Source organism: Dicentrarchus labrax, unplaced genomic scaffold, assembly GCF_905237075.1.
Source record: "Dicentrarchus labrax unplaced genomic scaffold, dlabrax2021, whole genome shotgun sequence".
NCBI lineage: Eukaryota > Metazoa > Chordata > Actinopteri > Moronidae > Dicentrarchus > Dicentrarchus labrax.
The window spans coordinates 10,642,515-10,659,733 of record NW_026136722.1 but is presented as its reverse complement, the minus strand read 5'-3'; the positions used below and the strand labels follow the sequence as shown (position 1 = coordinate 10,659,733).

The 17,219-nt window shown below is 40.3% G+C and overlaps 1 protein-coding gene across 1 annotated transcript; it reads left to right on the top strand.

Moving 5' to 3' along the window:
• Nucleotides 1-749: 749 nt before the first annotated feature.
• hs3st3b1a (heparan sulfate (glucosamine) 3-O-sulfotransferase 3B1a) lies at nucleotides 750-12,625 on the top strand. The gene is made up of 2 exons (XM_051388698.1): nucleotides 750-1,612; nucleotides 10,710-12,625. Exons 1-2 carry the CDS (start codon nucleotides 1,119-1,121, stop codon nucleotides 11,326-11,328), a joined length of 1,113 nt encoding a protein of 370 aa, XP_051244658.1. The 5' UTR covers nucleotides 750-1,118; the 3' UTR covers nucleotides 11,329-12,625.
• The last annotated feature ends 4,594 nt before the right edge of the window (nucleotides 12,626-17,219 follow it).

Sequence of the window (17,219 nt, the reverse complement as noted above, 5' to 3'; positions counted from 1 at the left end):
GGCTCCAATCTGTTCAGGATGGAGGGATTGTTCAGCTCCACTGGCAGTCATCCACCCTTCAGTATTTCTGAGACTCTGAGAGCTTCCTCAAAGTAGACGCAGACAGACAGAACAGGAACCTTCACAACTTTCAAAATAAAAGTAATGTGAGTAAGTATTTTGTATAGAATATTAAAATATTTTTTGATGCAAATCACTGGAAGAATGCAGGGACAAAACCTTAACAACCATTGGAGCATATATGTGAATATTCATTATTTTAGTTTTTCGTGACACTGCTGGAGCAGCTATGCTAAATTAACACAATTTGTTGAGATTATTTGCATATAGATATAACTATACATGAATACATAATTTTATTGGATATTATAAAAGTAATTCTTCTTCATCTCACTCTTCAAGTGTTATTTCCTTAAGCTTACAGTTATGATCTATAGCCTGCCATCTGTAAAAATATCACCATGGTGGTAAATATATGGAATTAATGTATAGGCCTATATGAAAACACTGTAAAACAAAACAAACATAATACGTGATATATATATTTACCAGTTTCAAATATATATATATATATATATATATATATATATATATATATATATATATATATATATATATTATAGTTCAATAGTTTTCTTCGTTCTTAACATTTTTACTTTGAAATGCTCTACCGGAAGTAGGTTTTCTCATATTCCTGCACGCTTGATGCTGTTGCCTGGTGTAGATAACTTGGTGCTGCTGTATGAGCGCTCACACACTGGGAGCAAGTGATGGGAGACAAACTCAGTCCCTGACGCGCGTATCGCTCACCTGGCGATATTTCCATTGTTTTTTTTTGGTTGTTGTTGTTGTTGTTGTTGCAGTTTTTTTTTTCTTCCAGATTTTTTGTTCCTATTAAGAATAAAAACATCCATCCTGATCTCAAGGCAGATCTAGGGGTTGAAGCAGGAGGTCGACGCCCGCCGTACAATTCAATATCAGTGTCCACATTGGCGTTATTAATTTGTGTTTTGGGATCTTGCGCACCGAGTGTCCGGGATTTGAGTCATGGCAGAGGAGTGAGGCGCCTTTTGCCAAAATGCCTGTTAACTGGAATATAACTTTTTCACGTCGGTCCTATGGAATATAGTCCGATTTTACACAGCCTACATGTTGTGCCATCATCCCACGTGAAAAATAAACTATTCGTGTTCTGCATAATGCTGTCCCTCTGGGTGTATATGATTTATTGTTGTGTTGGCTACTGCTCAACTGTGCCAACCCTGGCGTACGGCTCGGTGAACAGGCACGAAAACGGTGCAGAAGTTGACAATCAGGAGTCGTCTCTCGGGGCGTCCAGGGACTTGCTGAATAACGAAAACGATTTGGACAGCAGAGGAGAGGAGTGGGATGAAATTAGAGGCGAGGCGAAGGCGTTGGATGATAATGCCATGTCAAGTTTCCTCAATGAGTCGGAAAGTAAAAAGTTGCCCCAGGCGATCATCATCGGGGTGAAGAAAGGAGGGACCCGGGCACTGCTGGAGTTCCTGCGCCTGCACCCAGACATCAGAGCGGTGGGAGCTGAGCCGCACTTCTTTGACCGCAACTACGACAAGGGACTGGAGTGGTACAGGTATCACGCTGATCTTCTATTTATATCTTAAAACACGAATCCAGAGAGATATACATAGTCAACTGAGCTCTGCCTTTGCTTCATATGTACCTTTGGAAAAAGTGGGCTTCTGCTGCCGCCTTGCTCAAGGGTAGGCTATATTGCATGTAGTTATTGAGCCTCTTTGGAAGCATAATAAAAACACAAACAGCATATTATTGTTCTTCTAAAAGAAATATACCTGCAACTGTCATCTACTTTGTATTTTATAATTGATAACCATTAAGCAACCACCAAAGCAAACAATGTTATCTTATTTTAAATAAATACTGCCTGTTTAAAACTCTACTCTGATATAACCTTTAATTTATATTACACCCTAGCTACTATATTATATTATCCTGACAAGTCGTTTCGTCATTTTCAACAGCAAAAAGAACACAAGATATAATAATCAGCCGTGAAATCAACTGATAATTCAGTCTGTTTCAGGGGAAGATGTGTTTAAGGTGATAAGATAATAAGAACAGAGAAACTGGGAAAAGAAAATATTGATACTGTGAAATGCAATGGCAGATTTGTTTTACTGAGAGGAGCAGGTGACATGATCCTGCTGGTAAATCTGAACACTTTTAAAAAGATTTTGTAGTAATTTATGTCAGTTTATAAAATGACGGTAATTCCACTATGTTACTGTCTTTATTAGGCCAGAGACTAAAGAAGGTTTACAGTAAGTGAAGCATTATGTAAAAACACAGAATTTACAGGAAACAGTTGCAGTGTATATATATTGTAATTGATAGAAAGGAAGCTGAAACTCAGCCAATAAAACACTGCTGATAAGGTGATAAAAACTGTTGATATACCCATTGTAAAAGCTGGGCCAGGCCATTTGTCCTATGGTTTTAACAACTGCAGGTGCAATCAAACATCTAATGTCAGTAAAACATCACAGGTCAGAGCACTCGAATAGGGAACAACTCTACGTACCCACATTTCTCGGAAGACTCTTTTTTACGCAACTCTCCTCAGCCATGTTCATTTACACAGCACGATCAATTTTCTGCTTGTTTGCATGACCTTCACTCACAGAGTTCCTCGAATTTTTCTACATCTGTCCTTGGATCTAGACTATCTGTGGCTCTCTGACAATAAGGGGGATACCGGGAAGAAAAAATTTAAATTTGACCTGAATTGTGGATGCAGTTCAAAGAAACAGCCCTTGGTTTATGATTAGAAGTCAGCAAGTTATATCATGCTGTCATCCTTGAGCAGCCAGGAGCATGATTCAAGATTATGAGTTACAGGGTATTGATTCAGTGGCAGCAATTTGTTTTGATCTTCAATCCAAATAGACGTCAATGTCAAAGTCAGAGATCAGAGATTTTAGGCTCCTCACACCTTCAACATTATGTATCATAACGTTTTTATTGTATTCTCTGCCATGGCAACTGTTGGCCTTGTCCTCACATCTCAATATGCAAGCTCTTTACTATTGACTCAGCTGCACAGTTAGTAGAAGTAGATGGCAAACACGTTTATTCCTGGAAATTATCAATATTTTATGTACCCCGAATGTTACCGGAAATGGTTTGACGCTGAATGCTTTACATCAGTGACCTCATTGTTAATAAGAGATAATAAGAGATACTTTTTTTTCAAGTGTCCGTTTGACTGAGCCGAGGGATTAACAGTGTCAAAGGCAATGTCAAAGGATCGAGACACTGTTCCAAAGCTGGCTCCATAGAGCTACAATAGGGGAAGCGAAGCATTGTTCAAAGGACTTCTCGCTTAAGCTCCTTTAAGAATTTCCGGACAGGTTTAGGACATTTTTGGATGATCAATCCGTGAAGAGTGATCTTTTGTCTATCTCTACAGACTGAGCAACAAGAACAAATTGAAATCATCCTATGCTTGAAGATTTTTTTTTTACTCTTCATGCTTTTTTTTTTTTTTTTACAAGTAATGTCTAAAAAGAAAGCGAAGCTATCATTAAAGATGAATAAAATTAAATGTTATGTAAGTAACAGCCTAGGAAGCAGTTGCATATAATTGAGACGTGTCAGCATCTTGCTCACAGTGGCAACTGCATACCAAACACGCAGCTAGTGGATGTGGGAAACCGTTTCATCTTGAGACATGTATAATGAAGACTTCTTTTCCCACAGAGGTGATCGCGCTAATTAAAACAACTTGGCTTGAGTTGTCACAGTGAGAGCACTCTGCCACAGATTGACCCCATACAGCATAGCACCGTGACATGGAGTCAACCTTTAATGATCATTTAGTGGAGCTCCGAGAACACGCCGCTGTTGGACGAATGAGTTTTTCCACACAACGATGTGCTTACTTAATAAATAAGCACTGACACACCTTTTTAAGGGCCTGTTAAAACTTATCCAATGTCCTGTTTGATCAAAAATATGTCTTGAAGATGAGCTGAGAGTGTCAATCGTTACAAAGGTGTGTGTTGATTTGTTTGCACATATGTTTCACTTCATTGCCCCCACACTAATGGCGGCAGCCTGGGGAGAGAAGCTGTCTGCTGGGTGGGCTTATCAGCTCCTGTGGTGGCATTGAGTTGTGCCCATGCCATTTATCTGCTGTGATTGGTGTGTCCATTCTGCTGGGGGTCTGCTGTGTCCATCCTGGTGGAGCCCCATATAGAGGAGAGGTCCCCCTGCACAGCAGGACACCAACCACAATACAGCACATTTTTACCCATAGGCGGAAAAAAGAAGAGACGAGAAGCAGGCAGACAATTGTGCACACAGACCACCTCCTATGCCCCTCCCTTCTTTAATAACAGCATCCCAACTTCCTCCCGTATGTCTTATCTTGGCAGGTGAACTAATCATCTACTGAATGTATGCTCAAATCAAGGTCTTCTTCTTTCTATACTGTAGATGGGAATTAATCGCTGTAATTGTGTTTTTCCTCTTGAGGTTCCATATGTAGAACAATGAGCGGCCTTCTTACTAACTCACTGAGGGTGTCAGAAAAGACGGCGTAATCCTCCTCAGAGCCCCAGGGAAGCTTACTGCAGGCCAGTGGCAGATAGAGGGCAGTAAATTTAAAGTGAGTCTTTAGAAAGTGCAACAGTATTATGGAGCTCAATGAAAGGGGTGCTGGAGAACCCCTGGGGTCTGCATTAACCCTGACAATAAAAGAGCAGACAATTAGTGTGAAACATGTTTTCTCTGCCTTCACTTTGTATGCAAATGTGCTCACAAGGGTGAAAGTGCCCTTTGACGAAGCCCAGCAGGAGTTCATCAGAAAGAGCATTCATTGGAACCGGCCCAAGAAAAGATTCAAACACTACACTTAAGCTTTTTAGGCTGAAAGTTGACTTTCAGAGATCTCTATGTGGAAAGTTGTGTTTCCCAAGAGTAGGTTCATTTGAGTCCAGTGGTGGCTTTTTGCTTACTCAACACTTTTAGCTCTTTGCAAGGACACAGGGGGATTGGTGTAAGTTAGAGAGCTCTCAATATAGGTATCCCCCAGCTTAAACTAATGTGTCAGCACACTGACAGGAAAAGAAGGGAAAAGCGCGTAGATAATGAGATGCTTCAGAGAAACAATTCACAGATGCTAGCTGTTGTTTCAAACATTCCTAAGATTTTCCACAAATCATAAAACCATGAAAATGTCAATGCAAGAAGCAGTCCAGACTCTATCAGATCATTGCTTCTGATAGACTAAAATAATGCTAGCATTCCTAGAATAAGTCCACTAAATTGTCAATACTGGTAATGTTCACCTCCCCTCCCTCTCCAGGAGATTGAAGATTTAATTTGCTGCAACAACCCCCTGGGCTTTTGCTTGAGGCAATTTGTCAAACCACAGCACTTATTACAGCACTTTGGAAACACTGAAACAAAACAAGTTCACTCCATTATATCCCCTTGAGTTGTTGACTTCCTCATCTCTCTTTTTTGTAGTATCTTCAGTGAAAATGCGCTGTTTCCTGCTTCTATCTTTCTCTCCACTGCAGAGACTCCCTGACAGCAAGTCAGAGCGACTTTAGAAAGCACCAATCTGCCTCAGCCATCTTTGATTTACGTCTTTGAAGTCTTGTTTGCTTTTGCTGATCCTTTTCAGACCAGCATGCATCTGCGAGGCATTATCTAATTGTACCAACCACTATATACGTTACATGCATTACATTGAAAGGATGGGGTTTCTTTTAACAATCAAATTTTATGGGTAAACAATTTTGTTTTGCTGTATAGAACTACAACTACTTGGTTACATGAACACATAACCTTTAGTCACCTGCTCTCGTGATTAACTTGGCTGTTTCTGCCTCTTTTTCTGTGGCAGCAGTTTTTGTTTCTTTACTCATTCAGAATTCCCCCACCACTTTATTTATGTAAGAAACTGTACTGAAGCTCACTTGATTATATAAGTTGACCTTGTGTTGTGTTTTGTTGTTGGCCTTGTTTGACCAAGTCTGTGTACAGTAATTGCACTTTTTGCTTTTCTCTGAAGGCACTTTCATGCCCATTCAGAATTCCCTTTTTCTTGATGGATGGGTAATTTTTTCGGGTTCTAGTAAATAGTGCTTCTGCTAGTACTGATTTACCATTGCACTTCTATAAAACTGTTAAATGGATGCAGCCAGACTACTGATATTGTCCTTTTTACTCTTCTTCCTTGTCAAAATGTGGACTATACCTTACCCAAAAATGACAGTTTGGTCAGAGATTCGGGTGTGTTACCCCAGTAGTGGCTAATATTGTCTCATGCTGCTAGCCTCAAGCGGGCTACAGAGGTCTGGCAAGCTCACTTTCTTTCTTAATTTCTTAATAAACATCAAACTAATGTTGACTCATGTAACACGTATGTGTAATGTCAGGGGAGATCCCCTTTAAATTAGAGGTTCACTGTTGGCTTGTGTTTTTAATGCTGCTACATGATCTCCCTGTGAGTTCCTGGTCAGGGTAACATATTCTGGCTCATATAAATAACAAACATTCATGTTTCTTTTATTTTATCTTTAAAGTCAGAACCACACCTGTTGATTAGTCCCTCTGAGCTTCTGCCCTAAACAGAATCTGACAAAAACAACCTGTTGACAGCGGAACACATTGCACATTGCTCTTGGCTCTATCTGGCCAAAAATCTCCCTTAGAATATAGGTATTTATTAACACAGCAGTCAAAGCATTAGCTACAAACCATACATCCATACATACTGATATTGATTTTTATCATGCATTACCGATTCTGATAATTCTGATGTTCAATCACTTCCACAAAGAGTGTAATGTCATCCGGTGTGATTGGTCCAGCATTGTTGTTATACGCTTTTCCAGCCGCACCACCTTAATAAAAAGTGCTCGCTGATTCTATAAACAACTGACTGTCAGAATTGTTATGTGTTAATGCAAGGCTGACAGTTGTGTGAGGGAAGCCAGAATGGCTCACACACTGTTCCTCCTCCTCCTCCTCCTCCTCCTCCTTCTCTTCAAACTGGGCCTGTCTCCATCAGACAGCCAGGTGGCCTTGAGTTCTGCATACTGACAGTAATAATGGAGGATGGGAAAAAGGCATTCTCTGCACTATCATTGTTGTTCAGGAATGCTGTTGAGATAATGAATGTCCTGAGTGTAAAGCTTGATGACGATGACTTTCACACGGATGATAAGATGGGCTGCAATGAGAGCACCTTCCCTAAAGATGCTTTCCTCTTTGATTTCTGTCTGGAACTCATCTCACAGTATATTGGTCTGATTATTATAAGTGGCTGCATACCACCACCTCTCATCCTGTCTTTGAGAACAGGAACAATTCCCACAGTCGCTCAACCCCTCTCAGCCTCAGTGTAAGATTAGAACCCAAAATGACATTAGATAATGCTGAGTTTTTTTTTTTCTCGAGCAGCCCCTTGTCACCGTGGTCTGAAAAGTTGAAATATAGATGCCAATTAGAGTCAGTCAAGCAGAATACCGCAGGATACAAAAGTGAGAGCCTTATCGGAGTTTTCTGCACCGTACTTGTTCTATACTTTGGTGAACTCATTTCTGAGGGCATCATCTGTGCAGCAATGTTGTAAATTCCTACCTTTGAACCGGCTTCCTGATAGCAGTGAATGTAAACAAGGCACCAGCTTTCAAACGGCCTCCTCGGCAGCCAGTTTAATGGACACACCTGACTGCCCGGGAGACAAAACAGGCAACTTACGCAATACACCTCTGCTGGATTACTATCTGTCAAGGGTTAGATGCATCTTGTGCTACCGCTGAAGGAAAATGCAGCCACAGCATCTGAAGAAGTGGTCAGTGATTTTAGACTTAGGCTTCTGGGTCAGTGGGGTTGACCTATGCCGTCTTCATCGTCCAACAGTGCACCTGATCCCATCTAATCCTCCTTTATTCCTTCCACTCCTTCCTCCCTTAACTTTTTTATGCCTTCTCTTAACAGTCTTCCTCCCTGCCTCCCCTCGGTATCTTCTCAGTCGTGCTTTTCTCCTGTGAGTTTAAAGGACAGGTTAGAGGGCAGAGGATGTTTATATATATGCACAAGCATCTATATAGATATATTTTTAGTGCACCAATTATAGGAAGAAAACCCTTCAAAGGTTAGACTCTTTGCTTTACAACTTTGAAAATATAAGCCCACTTAGATGTTACAGTTTTAGAGTAAAGCAGTGTTTTTAGCTTTATGAAGTCAAATAGAATCATGCAAAATTCATGAAGGGGCAAAAGTCAGCACACTGTGGCTCAATTCTAGAGAGAGGACTATTTTGTCCCCCCTCTGAATGATGCCAAATGATGACGCCTTTGCATGGCTGATTGATAGATGAGGAAGCACTGAAACCTATTGGTTCCCGGCGACATTGTTTATTAAGCAGAACAAATTGTGAAAGCTTGCTACATCTGCCCCCCTAAGGCAACTTTCTCACTCCTCGTTCAGTCAGAGATGTTCTCCCCTGCTCTATATCCACTAAGATGAATAATGCATGTGCTTCTGACACAGATTGTTTTGCTCTGGGACTAAGTGGAAAGTTTGATTGGTAGTAAGTTTTTGTGTCCCTCGAGGCCCCAAGGAAGGCCTACGGCGCACCGCTTGTGTGTATCCAAGAGATGCGGAAGATAATTGCAGGGGGTTCTGATAGCATTGTTTGTGTCTCTCATACCTATTACCTTGATTAGGTTTGTGTTTTTTTCACCACATACAATGGTGGCTTAGGCTCTCAGGGAGGGAAAATGGAATAAATGCGTAAGACCTAGGGACTCTGTAGGAAGGAAGGAAAGAGCAGGTGACATTAGGTGATGAAATTGTATAAGAAAGAGAACCCTGTGTGTGTTTACATGGCACTAATGAGGTATGGGTGATGTCTACTTTTCCCATAAACACAACAGCTTTTTCACAGTGCTCTGCACATTCAGATACTGCAGACCATTTTCTGCTTGTTTCCACCACATAAATTTCTAAGATGAAAGCTGCTGGGTTTGGAGAGGAATATTGAAGCTCCTTGTGCGTGTACCAACAGATGGTTGGAAATTATTGTAATCACTTTAATGACATGGCTCTTCTGCTTCCCTGTTGTTCGATTGAAATCAGCCGCTCACAATCAAAACATGAAAATATTACCAAACACTGTAACAATTAAAGAGTTACATTTAGACTAACTAAAACTAACATGAGGTATGTTGGAGGCTGATGCTTGTCAACACTTAAGACATCACATCATGGCTTATATTTATTTCCATAATAAATACTACATTTTATACTATACATTAGTAATATAAATAACCTATTTTCTGCTACACTGAAGCTAGAAAACATTGATGTTGTGCTAACATGCATCAGTTTAAGAAGATGTTGAGCTCCTCTGTGAAGAGTTTATAATTTTATTTACCTAGGTTTTAATAGGTGAACACACAACAGACATTGTATCAATAAAAAATGCAGATACACATCCCTGTAATACATGCAACATTTATTTAAAACGGTGAACTTGACAAGTAGAGTTGATTCAACTTCTGTTACTCTTGATTCTGTAGTCTGTGGTGTTGTTGAATTGGATTACATTGTTCATTTTTGGAACAATTTCACCACAAGTTTAATGCAAAATAACCTCAAACTACACCCATAAAATATTGCATATTGCGTTCAGTGATCGCCATTCTGCTGCAGTCTCACAGAATGTGACTACACTGGGTTGCACTCAACCGTGCAGGAGTTTGTGTTATTGTGTCCATCACTTGTATTTCTTCATGGATTAACTACTTACCAGTGACTCTCATCGCTGTAGCCACGTATCTCTCTCCCCCCTCTGTCTGCAGAGACAAACCAGCCACCCAGCCAGCCAACAAGGCAGTCGACCAGCCTCTAATGCTCTAGCATGTTTGGCTTAGTCCTAATCCCCCTTGGCTCACTTTAGCCATTATCCAGTCAGGGCTGCAGTTAACAGGCTATATTATGATCAACCAGAGCCATCCAGGGTCGAGAAGAATATGCAGTTATGGGAACAGAAAGCTCCCATGCTTTGCATTTTCTCCTAAGGAATGCAAGACTTTTCCAAATTGTCACATTTTTTACAAATTACTGATAAATATGAATAATAGTGTGCAGTCATAGTCATCTGCCTTGGCATGACATTATGAATATAATACTGCCTATTCACAGTTAAACCTGCCTTTGTATAATGTAATGAAGGTGTGGAATATTTCAGTATGAGGATTGTGAGGTTTGAAAGGATTGAGGTCTTAAAGTAGATTAAATGCAGCAGCAGGAGATGAATGTCGACCTTTAGGGTTTGTATTTAGAACATGTCATGAACTGTGTATTGTGTTCACATGCAATCACGGATGATTGATAGGACCCCTGCTCTACCTAACACGTCCTGTCACTTTAGGCACACTCACAAGCTCTGTTAATGTTGCTCATGATGTCTACAATTGTCTTCTTGATGGTGATTGACTTGCTCCTGCCTGACAGTACTTTAAACCTGCCATGGAGCTACGGTGTCAGTGTTAATCTCATCTTTCTGAATGGGAACTTTTGAAAGTTTGAGAGTTGAATAGAGTATTAAATGGCACAGAGTTGTTTTTCATGCCATAGAGTGCTTATAGTGCAAATGATAATCAGTGTGTTTGTGTGCTTTGCAGGGAATTGATGCCCAAGTCATCAGAGGGCCAATTGACCATGGAGAAGACCCCCAGCTACTATGTCACAAAGGAGGTCCCTGCTCGAATCTACACCATGTCTAAAGACACAAAGCTGATTGTGGTCGTCCGGGATCCTGTCACCCGAGCCATCTCAGACTACACTCAGACTCGTTCCAAGAAGCCGGACATCCCCTCTTTCGAGAGCCTGACCTTTAAGAACATGTCAGCAGGTCTGATTGACACCACATGGAGTGCCGTTCAAATTGGCATGTATGCTAAGCACCTTGAGCGCTGGCTCCAGTACTTCCCCATGGAGCAGCTGCTGTTTGTTAGTGGAGAGCATTTGATTAGCGACCCTGCAGGTGAGATGGCTCGCGTCCAGGACTTTCTTGGACTAAGGAGGGTGGTCACGGAGAAGCATTTCCACTTTAACCCGGCAAAGGGCTTCCCCTGCCTTAAGAGACCTGAGGGGAACAGCAAGCCACACTGCCTGGGCAAAACCAAAGGCAGGACCCATCCTAATATTGACCCAGAGGTGGTGCAGAGGCTAAGGGACTTTTATAAACCCTTTAATAACAAGTTTTACCAGATGACTGGTCATGACTTTAGCTGGGACTGACAGGAAACTATGATGACAAACTCATGCTGGTCCCTTGTATGTGTTTTTTATAATGTTATCACTCTGGAGATATTGTTATACAGTGTATGTACAGTATTTGGTGGATGTGTAAAAAGTTCAAAAGTCTATTTTATGATAATTTATTGTTATGATATTAACTCACTAAGCTGCCTAACCAGGTATATTCATGATCCTCCACACACAGTTTTAATTCTAAAACAGGAAAATTTTTCTGGAAGCACAATGTTTACGGGTATTATGAACAGGGTCAGTATCATTTTTTTTTTTGCCAGGACATTTTTTTGGCTTAATGTGGATAGCCACTTCTTCTTCTTTTACTTTTCCAAATGCTGCTCTTGCTTCACCTTTTAAGCTGAATGAGATCCAACTTTACAAACAACTGTTAATATCCCGTTAACATTTGCCTGACCCTCAGAGGTCTGTGGACCCACTTAGTCAGGTCGATACGGGCCTCAGCTGATCCAGTGCCACTTGCCAGGTGGATCAATACAGTAATAGCTCCTCATCATGTCAATTAGACCTGAGTGATGGCACTGCCTTGATCTCCCGAGCAGTAATAACACATGGATCCATTAATGGTAGCAAGTTTATGGTTGACCCTTGAGCCAACTTCAAGTTAATATAATAATATGAATTTCCACTGCAATATTTTGACTTAACCACTATGTGTACCGTTTCTCCAGAGGAATGTTGATTAGGATCCAATAGAAGGTCCTGTCTCAATACTTCTGGGATGTTTTATCCGTTTTCCAAAAACCTGTTACATGGGCTTCATAATGCCTAATCATTTATTGCTCTTTCCAAAAGGAAAATGATTCATATGGCTCAATCACATTCATTGATCTGTACTGAAATGGCTCCCATTGATCATCCTGTACAGCTTTTTTTAATTTTTATTAAAGGTGATACTAGATGTGTTAATGATGCCCTTATCCATGATACATCAACTGACAGAAATAAGCATTTCTCTAAATCTTTGTAGCTTACTTTCAGTGATAGCTGGAAAGAATTAAAATAAACCTATTGTGGGCCAAAATGTCTCATTTAAGATTTATGGATGGTTGAGTTTTAGTCAACCTTTATACATTTGTCAGCATTTTATCAGACTTCATTCCACAATGATGTACTGCAACCCCGCTGTTATAGAGGCACTATTTTGCTGTATGCATTGCTTTACTTTACAAACATGGAAATGAAGCAGGTTTGACTGAGTTGATTAAAAGGTGCAGTCATGTCATTTTTATGAAGTAAGAAATAAATGTTTTACCAAAAATCATTAACGGTCTCTCTTTGACTTTACTATATTTCTTTCACCATATTTACTGTATTACATAACCCTCACTGATTAATGTCATTATTTTAAAATGCTTGTGTTCGTCTTTGATGCATTACCCCAAACCTCACCTGTACAGATCTCTGGATCCCTGCAGGCAAACGTTCACTGCTTTGTCTAATTTACCATCTTGCATAGTATTGTGCTAACGGGCTAATTAGCACAGCACCATTAAACTACTGTTAGCTATCTCAGCACCCCCGCTGCCACCAATGAGAGGGTTTTGTTGCCATGACACCCACAAACACATAACAAAGTGTCAGGTTTCTCATCTGGAGAGAAGTGACATGTGAAAAACATTGGCATTCCTTTATGTCCCTGGGTGACACTTAACACTCCTCAATATGAAGTAAGGTCGGGTTTCAAGCAACTGTTTAAATATGTTTATGTGGATGTAAACAGGAGGTACTTTTTCCTGTTCCTGAGTTTGAGCAATGACCTGAAGCAGAAGTCATCTTTGTAGAGCTGATTATGCTGCTGCTGATACGACATTCAGTCACAGAATAGCAGCCTGTTTTGCATATTTGTTTTTATTCCAGAAACAGTAGTCTGTCAATATGTTCCGTCATATTTTATGGATGCACCACAAAGTGTCGATGCACTTGCCCGGGGCAACCTGTCCCATCCATCATGCAACACAGCTAACCACAGAGCAAAAGGTTATGGCCAGATATGAATCGCCCCGCTCTATTAATGAACAACCTTTATTTAACTCTCCAGCAAAACACCCTCATTTACCTGGGGCTGCCATAGGGTGATGAAGCCAGTCTCCCTGGTGGCAGGCTAGAAGTCTGATCACTCAGGAAGCAGCTCCCTTTGCAATTACAGGGATAGAGGAGGGGTGCTGTAATTGCTAGGCTCCCAACTGGGGAATTGCTGTTAGCACACATCCCTCCAGGCTGTTGTAAGGGAGGCTGCTGTTGTTTGAAGGTTGGGAAGACAAGGAAAATAGACACCTGGCAGCCCAGAGCATCAAGCGACTTCACACATCCACTTGGCAGCTACCACCGGGGAATAGAATCAGAGCTTCTGAATAAAAGTGAAACAAAATAAAACATCATACAACAGCAGACTGTTTGGTTTAGAGAACAAATGTACAGAAATTTGGAGTTTGGGTGCTGGCAGCAGGATGAACTGTAGCTTCATTATGATGTCAATGAAAAAGCTTCCCATTTTGCCAAAATGTCAGTCATGCAGGAAGTGAGTCAAACATGTTCGGTCTGTGTCTGCAGAAATGATTGCAAATCATTCATCCACTCTGTGTTTTACTCAATTGTGGGCTGAGTCACTCTTGTTAAATCAGTGATTAAAGAATTGAGTTATGTTCTCCAAAATCATTTTAGTCTCATTTGACATTAGATGCTGTGAATGAAGGGGGCTGACATGAGCGGAGGTGCCAGATTGACACTAAACCAAAAATATTTGTATCATATGGTGTATGCATATGGAGGTGAAATGCTTCACAATCTAGTCAACAAAACGAGAAATAAAGGGGTCAGATGCTACTATCATATATCTGGGTTTAAAGTACTGTTTCGGACCAGAATAGACATGGTTTAGACAATCCTGCTGGCTGAAAGATGAAATGTTTTGAGTCCTGCAGAGAATATGACATCAGTCATGTTTCTCTTGCTGCACCTTGCAGGGATTAAATCAGCTTTTGTTACTTTTTTTCCACATTTGGATTGCTGACCTTTTTTCACTCTCTCATGAATTGAGTAAGCTCTTGTACAAAGTTAGGCAGTGCATGACAGCCAAACAGGATGTAAAGTCTATTTTGAAGAAAGGGTTTGTATTTTTAGTTTTGAGTTTGTTTTGAAAATTGTGAAGAAATAATTTTTTATCACAACCTACCATCACAATATACTCTGTAAGAATCGAACGGGGGTCGTGAAAGTTGAAAAATGTTGAAGAACAGCAAATGTTCAACACTGTTGATTCGGTTGAGTCATCAACAGGAAATACCGTTCCAATGCAGCTGAAGCTTCTTTAAATACTGGAGGTATTCATGTTCAAGCACCGTGAAGCCTGATCTTTTGGACAGAATTAACATCTCTTGAGCAACCAAATCAGAATCAAAAGACCAGGGAGGATTCTTAGGTAAACTTTGCTCAGAGGTTAATAAGACAATTGCCTTCTTCTCTGTCCCTTAATCTTTTTTTCTGCATTGTTAAAACCCTAATCCTAATCCGATAGGAAGGGCAATCTGAGACAGTAGACTTGGAGTTGACATATATGTGCTGACATAGCTAATCCAAATCTAATCCCTCTTTCAAAAGGGCTTCTCAGTGTCGTGTGTGACCAACTTGATTTATGTAACTTCAAATACAACATGGGGGAATATTTACATTAAAAAACTGGGCAGATGATACTCTAAATACTAAATTACTGATGTGTACACAACACACCTACACTCTGGGCTTGTCAGGTCAGATCTAAGTGTTGAATTTACTGCTGTCGGATTCTGATATGCTGCTAGCATACATCAAATCCTCATTGGCAGGATTTAGGGCTGAGAATGCTTGATTGAATCTGAAAACAACTTGTCATAACACATAGCATAACTAAACATTTCTCAACACGTTGTCCCTCACATAACAAGGCTTTTTTTTTCTCAGATGTGTTCAAATGCAACCAAGCTTTTCACATCCAAATGTTGGTTAGTATAATTTAATAAAATGTTTCATATTCTCTTGCGGCCATCATTGCTTCTAGGTATATAAAAATTGCAATTAATTGTAAAAGAAAGAATTTTCATAATTTGTGTAAATGTTTATTCAATCTCTGTGAATTTGAACGAGATAAGACGGAGCAGTAATTCCCCCTTGATAACACCATCAAAGTACTTACTGTTACATACTGTAGCCGTATAGGTTATAGTACTTTGTGTGCACTCATTATACTTGAACATAAAAGCTAAAATAAAATAGGACTAATAACATAACACATAACATTTGCTTGATTTTGAGTTTCACTTTCACATTTATGCCATTATAGTTCAACATTTGTCCTTTAACATACTTTACATCAAAGCTGTGAATGCAATCAAGGCTCTGTAACTTGTGTTCATGTTGCTCATGTTCACGATGTTCTGCGCTTATTTTTAGCTCACCACGGCCTGAAACAAATGGGTAAAGAGTCGTCAGATTCTTTTTAATCACATTTTTGATTTAGTAATTGCTTTGACTCTAATTAGCCTTAAAGCATTAGCATAGCTTTACTTCTGTTGGTATTATAATGTCACTGGAAAATATTCTTATCTTGTAACCTATGAGGAATTCTGTTTTCCCTGGTTTCTGTAGCAGTTCAATTGTCCAGAAGAAAAAAATGTTTGTTCTTTTGTCTTTAAACCATTAACCTTATGCAAAACAGCTGATTCCCCCGGTACTCTCAAGGGCCGGGGCTTCAGGCTTTGTCCAATGAGATTATTAGACTTCACATATGGCACTCAACATGGCTGTTAATTTGAGCTTTGAAGTTGCTCAGATTTTTGTTTTCATCACTGTTCTAATCGTAAAACATATTCTTATATACTTAATTTTGATCAGATTCTCTCATGTTAACATAAGAGCTTATTAGTCCACATTGTTCAGAGGATAAACAGATAGCGTGATGTAGTGAAGACTGGAAGTTGCATCACCACCAGTGAAATCCACATGTTGTAACCAGAGATTCCCTGGAGGTAGGACAGGGATGAGTGTAGAAGTGCCCTCTAACCAACACAGGCAGTTCTGTCGTTAATGTTCACTCTGTGGTCTCCCAGCACTATTTGTTGCAGTCGCCCGCCTGCCTGGTACCACTTTGGACTCTCCATTAGGCCAGACCAGTCCTCTCCAAATCCCAGTGGCATGCCATTGTAATGACTTTATCACTCTACCTCCGCATGCACTCATTGAGTCCCCGATCACAAAACCATTTCAGCTTTGGCACAAAACTCAATATCTGTATTGTCAATGCACATTGTCAAAGCACTAAAGTAGCCTGCTTGGCTTATAAGATTAGACACATTGTTTTAAAGTATTCCATGCTCTTATTTCCTTTAAATTACATCATTCAGTAATCAGCATTAGTTTCTCAAGCTCTACCACCTGTGACCCAACCAAGCTCAGACATCTCAGTGCTTTTCCGTTCTTATCCTGCTTTCTCTGTAATGAGGTGTGTATAACCCCCTACGCTCTATGGACCAATGTCACCTTCATAATCCAAGATTTGGACTTTGAAGGGCGAGGGATATGTGGGACCCTCAGTGGGATTAATGACTTGACTGTCTGTTGCATGGTCTGTCGTCTGTCTGCAACTTCCAGTAAGGCCGAGCAGGAGGATCCTTGCCCTTTAGCTGGTGCTAATCTGGAATGGAAGTCACAGTACTGCCTGGGCTCAGGACCAGACAGTTACATGTATCTGTTCATACGTATATGTGTCATAGATAAGGATATTTTTAAAATAGTGCTTCTACAGGACAGCTCCTCCTGGACATGGCAGATACAAGCCCACATGGCTTTATATCTAATAAAGTTATGATGGGGAACATATTTCA